This window comes from Vombatus ursinus, unplaced genomic scaffold (genome assembly GCF_900497805.2).
Source record: "Vombatus ursinus unplaced genomic scaffold, bare-nosed wombat genome assembly UNPS02009062.1, whole genome shotgun sequence".
Taxonomy (NCBI): Eukaryota; Metazoa; Chordata; class Mammalia; order Diprotodontia; family Vombatidae; genus Vombatus; species Vombatus ursinus.
The window spans coordinates 6,865,950-6,878,713 of NW_020948840.1; the positions used below are offsets into that span (position 1 = coordinate 6,865,950).

Below are 12,764 nucleotides of genomic sequence, written 5' to 3' on the forward strand. Positions count from 1 at the left end.
CCGTACTATTTGGTATTCTTGCCTTAAAATTTTAACAAAAAATGCCCCCAAAACAAAATAAACATGGTGTTTAGGATAAATTTACTCCAAAATGTCCAGCCCCAAGGCACAAGTATTATTCCCTCACTACAGCATTTCATTAATAGAGAGATGTTGGCCATTGATGAAGATATAAAAATTGGGGCACTTTAAAAAAGAAACATAGATTGTATTGTACCCTTGCCCTAATTTAGCCAAGGAGGAGAAAGAGATAAAGTTTGGGGTTTTTTTTTGGTTTCTGTTTTTAAAGCAGGGCAGGATTCCTTAACATCAAGAGGAGATAAAACTCAAATCCATTTTGTTTGCTTTGGGAAGTAGCTCTTGAGCACCACTCAGTCTATAACACTTAGAGAATCAATGTAAGATTATTTATGAAAAATTCCAATCTAGATCAATAAATGGTTTCACAGTTTTGCTTTTGCTATTGTTAGGTGACAATTACTTTCAACAGAACTAACACCACTTTCTATCTATCATTTTCCTTTAAAGAGCATTGTTATAGGAGAGTCCCTTGTGGAAAAGCACAGAGAGATTGTCCATTTTTAAAGTACTGGACACCTATGAAGTAGCTCACAGCGTAGTCACTATATCTTTTGTACAGTAATTATTTTAATAGGTAAAGCCTGAAAGAGGGCTGCTTTTTTTTTTTTAATTCCGTAAGTTAGAAAACAGATGGTGAAGTTCCCAAACCAAAAAATTAAAAAAATATGTGGCTGTCATTACCATCAATCTAGCTGCATATAGCTGACACAGCCTGCTAGGGTAGGGATTATAAAGCATCTGTCCACCCTAAACACTAGCTTCAAGAACCAACAGGAATTTTGAGTCAACATTGTGCAGAAGTTTTAAGTGCAAAACCCCCAAAATATTTAGTTTCTTTTTCCCCCTAGTAAAGCACTTTCTATACTTAAAGACCAAAATGTTTTGAAAACATAACAAAATAGGCTATACTCCAGAAGCAGGTAGACTTGGTTTCAGTGAAATAGTTCTATGTGAATTTTCAATGTGTAAAGGAAAACACAAGAACTATGATAGCTATTACTATCAATGAAGTAGTAACAGTGAGCAACTAAAAAATAATAATTTATAGACACTGACACTTTATAAAACATATACAAGTTTCATGTTTACAAATACAAGACGCAAAGTATCATGAGGAAACTGCTAAGGGACTGCATAAGATCAGTTACATTCAACACTGATAGACCACTGTTGTCCTCCATTTTTTCATTTTCTCACCTCAAAGGGAAGTTTCCAAATGTCTTCCCCTACACTTGGAATCATGTCTTAGAAGTTTGACACGGAACACAGTTCAGCACATGTCTGTGTTTCTACAGAACTGAACTGAGACTCCATCGTATTCCAGGCCAAATCAGCCAAAAGAAAGTCATCCATTGCAGTTTGAGTTTCATTGCTGGTAAAGAACAAATTGCCAAGGGTTTCAAAACCACTTTTCATAGTCTGGGTTTCTGTACTATTCAACTGGACTTTTTCCAAGCCAGGTATATTTTTATCAACAGAGAGTCCTTCAGTTTGAGTTTCTGTGTCAGATGAATCAGTACTCATGGAAAAGCTAGAGTGCTTCAGAATATTTGCCAGAGGCAGATGAGGACTAGTATCTAAGAAGAAGTTTAAATCTGTCTGCGTTTGAGTATCAAACATTTCCAGGCCTAGGAAGTTGGAATTCCCCTTACAACTATAAGACTGAGTGGTGCTGTCTGCCAGTAAGAAGTCCGTTTGAGTTTCTATATCCAGAGATTCCAAGACTGGTTCAGTGTTTATGTTGCTAAGGTCACTCTCTTCTGTTTGAGTTTGGATATTTGAAGCTGAAAAAAATTCTTCAATGTCAAAATCAATTCCTGGGTTCTGGGTTGACCCAGATGATAGCTGAGGATCAGCCCCGGTATTACTGTCAGACAGGAGACTACGGCTATCCAAAGTTTGGCCAGGAAGACTCCCAGACAGTATGTTTTCCAGATCACTTAACAAATCTATTGTCTGGGTTTGGTTATCAGTCATGTTTTGAGATGGGAGTATATTATTTTGTGTGCTGAAGTTCATAACAGGCGTAGATTTTACAACATCTGGACTCAAATTCTTACAGCCATCCTGAGGTAACAAACTGTGAGATACAGGGGCAGTGACTAAACTATTGTTTGAAATGTTTGGGGTAGAAACATTGTATGCATGGACATTCTCAAAAATATCATTACACATGACAGCTTGGTTCATCGACACTGTGGTGTCTGCTGAACTCTGGATTCCACTGGTCTGAGTTTCTCTAGAGATCCCACATGGCTGGAGACAAGCATGCGTAAAGGTATCTGTCTGTGCTGCTATAGATGAAGTTACCTTAGAACTAGGTAAGAATGTTTGAGTCTGAACACTGATGGGAAGAGAAACTTGAGAACCAAATGTTAAATCTGTTTGAGAACAAGAAGATACAGAGGAATCAGGAGGGGCCCAAGGTGAAGGTGACATGAGGGTTTGTGAAGTATAAGATACATCCGTCTGTACGTTGATGGAAGAAATTTTATTCTTTTGACACACATTTCCTAATTCTTGTAAAGCATTAGTTGGGTTTTTGCCCAAATTCACTTGTACACCTGTACTAATAGGCTCAACAGCAACGGGATTGACTATTTTTGAAAGCGGTAAAGTTTCCTTAAGTGAGAAACCCTCTGGATCCAATCCTAGTATTAAAGTTCCTATTGACAAAGGAAGCAGATGAACGGTGCCTGTGGCAGACCCTTGATTATCAACACCAACCACCATAGGCTGGACCGAGGAGTCTGCTGCAGGCACAAAGATAGGCAAATGGGAAAACTGCATAACAGGAAGCTTAACCAAAGCCACTTTGGGCTTCGGCAAAAGTAACTTCGGAGTGTATCTTGGAGGTGTAAGGGTTTGCTTTCTGGCATTAGAGCTACAAGAATCTTCAAAAGAAGCCACCAGCTTTATCTCTGAAGTTTCCAAGTCTTGAGTGTCTGTTCCAGTAGTTGGTTTGTTGATCAGTGATTCAAGTGCCTTATCAGACAACTGCTGATTATGCAGAGAGTTTTCCATTTTCCTTTTCTTACCAGGTGGGTCCCTAAAAACATTAACAGAATTAAAAAAAAATTATTCTAAAATCCATGCCGCTGATTCATCCTCAACAACTTTTATTATGATTGTTCAATCAATCCTTCCGAATAGAGGACTACTTTTGCCTAGGAAAGGCTATCTATGTTACCTGCCTCTACTTTCTTACTTCTCCCTCACTTCTTAACCCCTTGCAATCGGTCTTCTGCGCCTACCCCTCCACTGAAACTATCTTCTCCACAGACACCCATGATTTCTTTATTGCTATAAACTGATGACTTTTTCTCAGCTGTCATCCTTCTTGACATCTCTAAAGCACCTGACATTGCTGACTACTCTCAACTATCTTCCCTGAGTTTTCACGAAACTAATTGTTCTCTTCTAACTGTCCTCCTAACTGTCTGACAAATCCTTCTTGGTCTTCTCTGCAGATGCATCATCCATGTCCTGCTCTACCTGTGTGGGCATATCCCAGGACTCTGTCCTGGCCCTCTTCACCTTCTACGCTCTCTAGGGATTTCATCAGTTCCAACAGGTTCAGTGACCATCTCCATGAAGATGACTTCATCTATATATTCATTTCTTTCCTGAACTCTACTTCCACATTTCCCCCTGGAGATTACACAGGCATCTCAAACTCTACATATCCAAAACCCAATTCATAATTTTTCTCCTAAAACCAGTCCTCCTCCTAACTTCCCTCTTTCTGCAGGGAAGTGGGAGGGGCAGGAAGAGAAATCAGCATCTTTCTAGTCCTCCATGTTTTCAACAACTTTGGAGTCATTTTCAGCTGTTTTATTCTTATTTATCCTTACATCCAATCCAATGACAAGTATTGTCAAGTCTACCTCCTGAAAAATCTATCATCTACTCAGACTATATCCACTCTAGTTCAGCCCTCTTATCTCTTACTTTAACTACTACAGTAGCCTCTTAATTGGTCTCCCTACATAAAGTCTTTCCTATCTTCAATTTATCCTTTGTGTGGCTGCCAAAATTGATAGTACTAAAATACAGGTCTAACCATGTCACTCTCCTGCTCAAGAAACTTCAATGGCTCACACTGCCCTTAGAATAAAGTACAAATTCCTCTACTTATCCTTAAAAGTCATTGATTTGGCTTCAACCTCTCTCCCCCTCATTCATTCCACCCCCTAGACAAATATGCAGACTTAATGATCTTCATTCCCGACATTCCATGTCCCACCTCCCTGCCTTTGGCCAGGCTCTCCTGTGTTGGTCTTTCTCACCTGTCTTAATTGCCAGCAACTTCCAGAGCCCTTTCCTGACTCTATAAGTGCCTCTTCCCAATCAGTGTGAATTTATTCTGTCTATAGATGCTGTATTTATTTAGCTGTGAACATGCTGTATCCCCCCCCCCCAGTATATCAAAGCTCTTTGTGGGCTAGGCTGTCTATCTTATCTTTGTATTCTCAGAGCCTGGCCAGATAGCAGGCCTTTAACAAATGGTTGTTGACTGAATGACTGAATGATAGATCTCCTAAAGGGCTGGTCTTGCTGAGGTAAGCAGAAGAATGAGAAAATGTAACACAATGAGAGGGAGCGGGCTCCTTTAAATATAAAGATAGTGAAAGCCATCTGTGATTTTGTGAGTGTGGAGACTCCTCTCACCATCCTGTCTATAACTTAGTAGATATATTTTAGAGAATTGCCTGAGGCTTAGAAGGTTGAAAAATGCACCCACCAGTGCAAGAGGCAAATCTGAACTTAAGTCTTCCTCATCCAAGTCCAGTAGTCTATCCACGAGAGGCCACGCTGTCTCTCAGTGAGACTAACAGATTAATTTTAAAACTACCATGTATTGGAATACTTTTCATCTCTAAATTTCGTGCTATTATAATATATAAATTGCAACACACTAAAATAACTTACCAATTCACACTAACATCTATAACCCCTATAACTTCTGGAAGCAGAGTGGTCTAGTATAACATCTTCCAATCTACAAGCCACAAAGGACCCTGAAGGTAGGTGGCAGAAAGAAATCAAAGAGCTGAAACAGCTATGGCACATCTAAAAGGTCTTACTTTGAGAAGCTCCTCTCTGCCTAGCTGCAAATTGTCTCTTCTTCAATCATCTCCCTAGGAATAACTAGCTCTGTAGAAGAGAAGGGCTTGATCCTACCCATCTGCTCCACAGTTCTATCATACTTCATTTCCTCATACCTGTGCTCTGCAGGGATCTCATGGCCAGTTCGATAAATGTGTGACTGCAATGCTGTTCTGCTGGCATATGGGCAGCCACATGTGCACTGGAAAGTCTTGCCACAATCCTCTGCGTGTCGTTTTAAGTCCCATTCAGTACCATAAGAGTTGCTACATTTATCACATTTATGCTTCTTTTCAGCATGCATTTTCATAAAGTGCTACAGCATGAGAACAAAAATTTAAAATAACTGGTTAAAATGTTAAACAGTAAATTTAATGACAACAAGCATGATTTTAGATGGGGAAAAACAATGGTAGTCAAATAGGGGCAGGATTTAGGAAGGCACATAAATGACAATTCACCACATACCTTTCTCCACCTTATTACTTTATTTATACAGGGTGTCTCAAAAGTCTTAGTGCCGTGTAAAACTTTAATAGCTTAAAACTACGCTAAGATTTTTGAGATACCCTGTGTATTTGTGGAGGGTTGGGAAAGGGGAGAAGGAAAAAGTTACTGATACCTACTACTGTTTCTAAGACCAAATCTATCCTGTTGAGATTCTAAATATGATCCTTCATGCTCTCTGATCACTCCCTTCCCTCCTTTCCCCTCTCCCCATTCTTTGGTACTCCCACCTTTCACCCTGGAGATACCTGCTTTGAGCACTTTTTAAATGGGGGTGATATCTTCATCCTCTAAGAGAGACTTCTCTTCTGAGATGGTCCCCTATGACCTAGGACATACCTTCCTCACATTACATACTCTGTGAGACACAGACATGTCCTAAACATGCATTCACCTCACCCCCTGCCATCCTGGATCACTCTCCATTTCTCAAAACCTATTCTGAGTCCTCAGCCCATCCCAATTTATGCCAATATTTCGCTACTTCAGTCCTGAAAACACTCCCCAAAACATCCCTTTCTAATACCTGCATCTTCTCCATTGAGATGCTGCCTGTTGCATTCTAACAAACTTTCTCCTACAGAATGTCTTAGTTTATTGCTAGTTTCTAATAACAGAAACATACTATATTCATATTAACATTTATAATTCTTCCCAGAAAAGTAGTTATAAAAATTAAAATACCTGTTTTACAAGAGAAAACTGTGAAAATGGCCTGTCAGGACCTCTAGGGCATCCTTTAATAGGGCAACAATAGAATTTTGGTGTCGTTTTTAAGTCCTTTCTTACTGTTGGATTTATTATTCCATCCTGTAAAAGATGCAATTTTATATTTAAATTATGTTGTCAAAAGTCAATAGAACTGCATATTTTTTACTTCCACCCCTTCCAACTCCCTTCAGTATTCTTTAGTCTGTACTTCACCACTCCTAGATCCTTCCCTCCTCTCAAGGCACTTAGCTGTATGTTCAGTTTTATGCACATATCCAGTTTCTCCAAATAAATATTAACTTATCTGAGGACAGGATCTATCTTCTATTTCTTGGTACCTCTTGCATCTAGCACATTGCCTTGCATAAGGACTGATATAATATTTGACATCTTATAACAATTTAAAGCTTGCAGAGTACTTTCCATACATCATCTATTTTGATCTCTAAAATAACTATTAGCTTTATATACTAAAGGTATTATTTTACCTCCTTACAGAAGAAGAAACTAAGGCTCTGAGAGTCAAGTAATTTGCCCTCAGCTAATAAGTATCAAAGGTGCTATCCAAACCCAGATCTTTCCTACTTAAGTATAGGCCCAATAGTCTTGTCACATATGCTGTAAGTAACACTACTGCTGTTGATAGTTTGTCTTCCAAAATCTGCCAGTTAATATAGTTAATTCGGTCAAAATCATCCAAACAGGCTCATCTAAGATAAACAATGCCTTGGATCACTGAATCACTCTGGAAAGAAAATCAAGCTGAACAATACGACCCATTTGCTACAAGAGTTTTATTTTACACTATACACTAGCACCTGAGGGCTTCAATTACTATCCACTGACTTAATTCTTCATTACAATATCTCACCTACACAGTCTCACTAATCCATGTACTTTTTAATATTTATTTTTCATTATTCTTTTATCATACTTATCCTTCTAGTCTTAACATATATGTATGTGAGTACTGCTAATGATGAGTATGTTAATGTGAGGAGAATGAAGGATGATGACACTGTGAATAAACAGACCCACACACAAGTCAGTTGTCCAAATGTTCAGCTTGACCTAGACCTGTAACATACCTGCTTAGCCACAGGGCCATTAAAGCTAACTCAGATCAAGTCTGCTTCCCCATTATTATTTCCTTGCCTTAACTTTCAAAGGCTAGTTGTGTAACACTGCTTGGTGCCTTTTCTATGTAAAGACTAGTTCTTCATTATACCACCTTTTCTAACCTCCTCCGTCTCAATCCAGTTCCCTAGATCTCAGGGAATAGCTAGGTGGCAAAGCAGATAGGTGGTACAGAGTGCTGGGCCTGGAGTCAGGAAGACCACAGCTTAAATTTGGCCTCAGACACTTACTAGCTGCAGACTTGGTTATGTTCCTGGGCAAGTCACTTAACGCTGTTTGCATCAGTTTCATCATATATAAAATGAGCTGGAGAAGGAAATTTAAAAAAAAAAAAATATCACTCCAGTATCTTTGCCAAGAAAATTCCAAATGGGATCACAAAGAGTTGGACATGACTGAAGAACAACAACAAAGATCTCAGGCACCTTTTCTCTTTTCTTTGACTATGGCTGCCTCATGGACAGTAAGTCCAAGCTTTGGGTGGGAGAAAGCTGTTAGAAGAGATGTGCTTGGCACTAAAGAGGTTAGGAAAATATGACTTAGTGTGTGTAGAATATGCATGCACCTCACAGATCCTATGCATAAACCTCACAGATCCTATGCATGAATGAGCGTCAGTGTATTTGTGAGATTTTTCTGTGCTATATCTGTTGTGCACACAAACTATACACAGAAAGAGATCATGTTTCTGAGGTATTTTCAATGAATGGGGTATGTGTTTCATACAATTAGCATTTGAGAATTAGGATTCCAGGAAAGAAATAAATATTTTGGAGAAATGCACGTGATCTGTGCAGTAAGCAGAAAGAGTTCTGGATTTGGAGACAGAAGACTTGGGCTTGAGTTCTGGCTCTGTCTCTTAGTTTTTAGTATGACTTTGGAGGAGTCATTTTTGCTCTCTGGGTTTTCTCTAAAATGAGGACATTGAATAGATTATTTGGTACAGCAGGAAAAGTGCTGGATTTGAAGTCAGAGGACCTAGATTTGAATCCTGGCTGTACTTTATGATCTCGGGCAAGTCACATCTCAAGGAGTCAGTTTCTTTCTCTATTAAATGAGGTGTTGGACTAGATGACTTCTAAGGGCCCTTTCAACTCAAAACTTATGATTTTTTGCAGTTTTAATAGTCAATTAATATAAAAGAAAAAGGAAGAAGGCCAAAAATGAAAAGTGGACAATAGAAGACTGAATGCAAAAGGGGCCATATGGCTGTAGGGAAATCATGTTTCATCATTCCTTTCTGGAAACTTTTAAAAGGAATACTTTATTCTTTTAATTTTTACTATAAATTTAAAACAAATCAAGTCTAAGCTCCATCTATAGCTTCCCTAAATAACTTGGAAGCCTCCTTTCTTTGTTTTTCTGGCAAACTATTTCTAAAAATTCTGGAAGCCACATTTTAAAATATAAAGGAAGCTTACAGGTAGTCAAAGCACTATCTTCCTCCCCTTCTCCCTAAACATAACGAATAAAGAATGCTTAGCAGTCAAGCAATGGGCACTTTTGCCTTCTCTTCACTGAATCACTAGAGCTTCCAATTTCCATGGAAGACCTCTGCTGCAGAGAAAGCTGAGCCTGGATAGATTTCCAGTTTTCCTTATAGGACATGAAATATGGACAAGAATTTAAAAAACAAACAAAAAACAGACAAAAAACACTGAACACAAGCAAACAACACAGACCCAACTCCTACAGATGTGGGGGAGTGGGGGAAGGAAGGTATTAATGACTCATTTTTTTTAAGGGGGGGAGGAATATTTGAGGAAAGAATAGCATAAAATAAGGACAAACTGACTAGGCAATGACTAACTGAATGAGTAATATGTAAATATAAAATAATTTATAACCAGGACCCCAAAAATGTAAAAAGAAATTTATGCTGAATATTAAGAAAACTTCCCCAGTTCAGGCCTACTATAAAGAGTGGTAGGCATATATTAAGTAGATAAACACTTCTCAACTGATCAAAAGGAACTTCCTTTACCTACACCCACCTAGGAAGCAGACTGAGAGTAGGTGTTCCTGCTTTCCACTGAAAGAAGTTCATCTAATTCAGAAAAGGGGGTTGGATAAATTGCATGGGCTTTCCTGCAGACAAAATGGGCCTGAAAGACCAAATCTGAAATGGAACTAAAAGACAGCTACTTTAAAAGCAGCCTTCCAAACTCCAGGTTAGATTATTTTATTTTTTTTTAGGCAATTGGGGTTAAGTGACTTGTCCAGCGTCATACAGCTGGTAAGTGTCAAGCGTTTGGTCTGAGGCTGGATTTGAACTCGGGTCCTCCTGACTTCAGGGCCAGTGCTCTATCCACTGTGCCCCCTAGCTACCCCCTTCCAGGACAGATTATTATGAGATCCAAGTTGAAATGACACACTCAAAAATTACATTTTCTCCCAAAGAATCCTTTACCCTCTCAGATTCATTAAATTTACTATATTGCTAATGACTGGCCCCTTGTAGTTTTCTTTATGTTCATTTTTTTGAAATGGAATTTTTGAAAAATGGGTAAATACACCTGTATTCTTGAACTAGCTCTGAAAACCAGTTCTTATATAATAACCATTTAGCTTAAATCTTTAGAGAGGCACATCTATCTCTACAACAATGGCACAGCCTAGCATAATGGGAAGAACACAGCACTTGGAACTCAGAAAACCTGAAGTCAAGAGTAGTGGATTATTAAATGTAAGTCATTTACTACCTGTGTTATCTTAGGCAAGTCACTTCACTTCTGTTAAAAATAAATATTGGAGCTTATACTATCTACCTCCCTGAGGTGTTATGAAGGAAGTTTTGTAAACCTTAACATGCAATAAAATTATGATTATTATCCTAATTCCACAGACACGGGCTAAATATAAGTCATTAAAAAGGTATGTCCTGGGAGTGATATGCCAACTAATATCTAGGAGGAACCAGGGCCTAACATTTCCCCTTCATCTCCAAGTCATGTGGTCTTCTTACTCCCAATGGAACGGAGGACTCCCACCACAGGATTCCCTAAGCTATGCTGCTGTGCTCACAGCCCCTGTCCCCTTCATTCCCCCATTTTTACCTCTAGTTCCCCTTTCTATACAGTCTTCCCCAACAGAATTAAGCTCCTGGAAGCCAGGGACTAATTTGCTTGTTTTTATTTCTCCAGCACTGTGCCAAACTTAAAGAAGTCTGTGCTTAAAATATGCATTTTCATTCATTAACATTGCCTCAAAATTTGTTGCAATCCCTTGAAAACTTAAGCACAAAGATGAACTGCAGTAATCCATAGAATTAAATGACCAGAATCCTTGGCTATCTAAAACAAAGCCACTTGAGACAATCGAAGTCAGTTAAAGAAAACTAACTCTAAATCCTCTCTGAGAACACTTTAGTTTCTTTCTCACTTTAAATTTAAGTCTAAAACCACTCTAATCTCTCATCTTTGGACTAACAATCATAATTTTCTGAGCCTGGTAAGGTAGTCCTTCTACATTATCTCATTAGGATTCTGAAACCACCTAGCCCCTACCTTTTCCAATTTTCTTACACTTTACCTCCCCTGCCCCCATACACAAGTACTCTGCAACACAGTGACAATAGCATCCTAGCAGTTCCTAGCACAAGATACTCGACTGGGCATTTTCCATGCCTGGAAGACTCTTCCCTCCTCATCTCTGCCTCCTGGCTTCCCTAAAGACCCAGCTAAAATTCCACTTTCTACAAGAAGTTTTTTTTTTTTAAATTCCTTTTAATGTTAGTGCCTTTCCTCTGGTGATTATCTCCAATTTATCTTGCATGTATCTTGTCTGTACCAAGTTGTGTTCATGTTGTCTCCCTCATTAAACTGAGCTCCTTGAAAGCAGGAACTGTCTTTTGCCTTAGTATTGCCAGTTTAGCCCATTGCCTTGTTCAGAAAAGGCACTTAATAAGTCCGCATTGACTTTAGTTCCTATACTGGACCACAGTCCTCGAACAGCAGGTACCTCGTTGCTGTCTTGACAACCAGTCTCCCCTCCCAAAAATGAGAGGAAGCTTAGGTTACACTCGCTTTGTGTATTTAAACCTCCAACAATAGCTTTCTTCCAGCGGACTTATCCGTAGACCACCCTCCCTGCCAACACCCCAGGTCCAGGTAAAAGTAGACAGGCCAGTGGAGGAAGGAAACGTCAGGCCTGGATGGGCGCACCCAAACGAAACGCCTCCTCCTCCTCCAGATGCCACCGTGCTCATAACCTTCCCCCCTGCCCTCGGAGGGCACTTTGTTTACACCTCTGTTGTGCCGTTATTTAGTGTCGGTGAGCCCCGTAACCATCGCTGTTTGGGGTCGGGCCTCACCTGTGGCTGGGCACTTTACCGCGGACACTCCGAGGTTGGGCGAAGAGGGGGAACGACGGGCACTGGGGGGGCCAGATCAGGGCTCGCGGCGCTGTACACAGTGGGAGCCTAATTGTGTTTGCAGGGGAGAGCAGAGCGCTGCCGGGTGCGGGGGGCATGGCAGGCCAGTGCTGCCACTCGGGGCACCGACCTTCGCCCGTCCCCAGGGAGGGGCGTGAGTGCGCGTGTGGCTGCGGTGGGGCCAGGCCGGCCGGGGGCGGGGGCGGGGGTGGGATCGGATGGGGCCTCACCTGCAGGCGATGGCTCTTCACCAGGTGCATGTTGAGCGCGGGCCCATTGGGCAGGATCTTGCCGCAGCCGCGCACTGTGCACAGAATGTTGGTGCGCACGGCGCGGGACAGCTCCGACACCGACGGCCGGATCAGTTCGCCCGCAGGACTCGGGCTCGGGGTCGCGGCTGAGGGCTGCCGCTTTCCCCCGGCCGTCCTAGCCCGGCTTCCTCGCAAACCCGCTTCGAATCCCCACCGGCCCGAGGTCGCGTAGGTGGCGGCATCTCCTCCATTGGCCCGGGTAGCGTCCGGGTCTGAAGCCGGAGCCAGCGAGGCTGGGGTCAAACCCGCGGACGGTGCCGCTGCGTCCGTAGCCGCCGCGTCCGTAGCCGCCATGTTTACCTTCGCGGCAAGCCAGCCCTGCTGAGGCCGCCTTGCTCCCCGGCTACTTCCGAGAAGGGCGGGGGCCTGCCGCCTCAGCCAACCAACAAGAGCTCCTGGAATACGTCACTATTCCGTGTCACCGCCCCCCCCGCAGAGCCCTTTAGGGAAGGCGGGACGGAGGGCGGGGCCTGTGCTCGCCAGGAGGCGGGACTCCGCTCCAGCTGTGCTCACATTCTTCAGTCTCCCTCCCAGTG

The 12,764-nt window shown here is 41.5% G+C and overlaps 1 protein-coding gene across 2 annotated transcripts; it reads right to left on the reverse strand.

The window, feature by feature from the left end:
- Positions 1 to 1,109: 1,109 nt before the first annotated feature.
- On the reverse strand, positions 1,110 to 12,522 carry ATMIN (ATM interactor). Of its 2 annotated transcripts, none has more exons than XM_027850595.1 (4): positions 12,148 to 12,522; positions 6,382 to 6,507; positions 5,307 to 5,506; positions 1,110 to 3,130 (listed from the first exon to the last, which is right to left on the reverse strand). In XM_027850595.1, exons 1-4 carry the CDS (start codon positions 12,520 to 12,522, stop codon positions 1,327 to 1,329), a joined length of 2,505 nt encoding a protein of 834 aa, XP_027706396.1. In that variant the 3' UTR covers positions 1,110 to 1,326. The 2 variants fall into 2 exon arrangements, with proteins under 2 accessions (XP_027706396.1, XP_027706397.1); XM_027850596.1 differs by lacking the exon at positions 12,148 to 12,522 and adding an exon at positions 11,858 to 11,938.
- Positions 12,523 to 12,764: the final 242 nt, after the last annotated feature.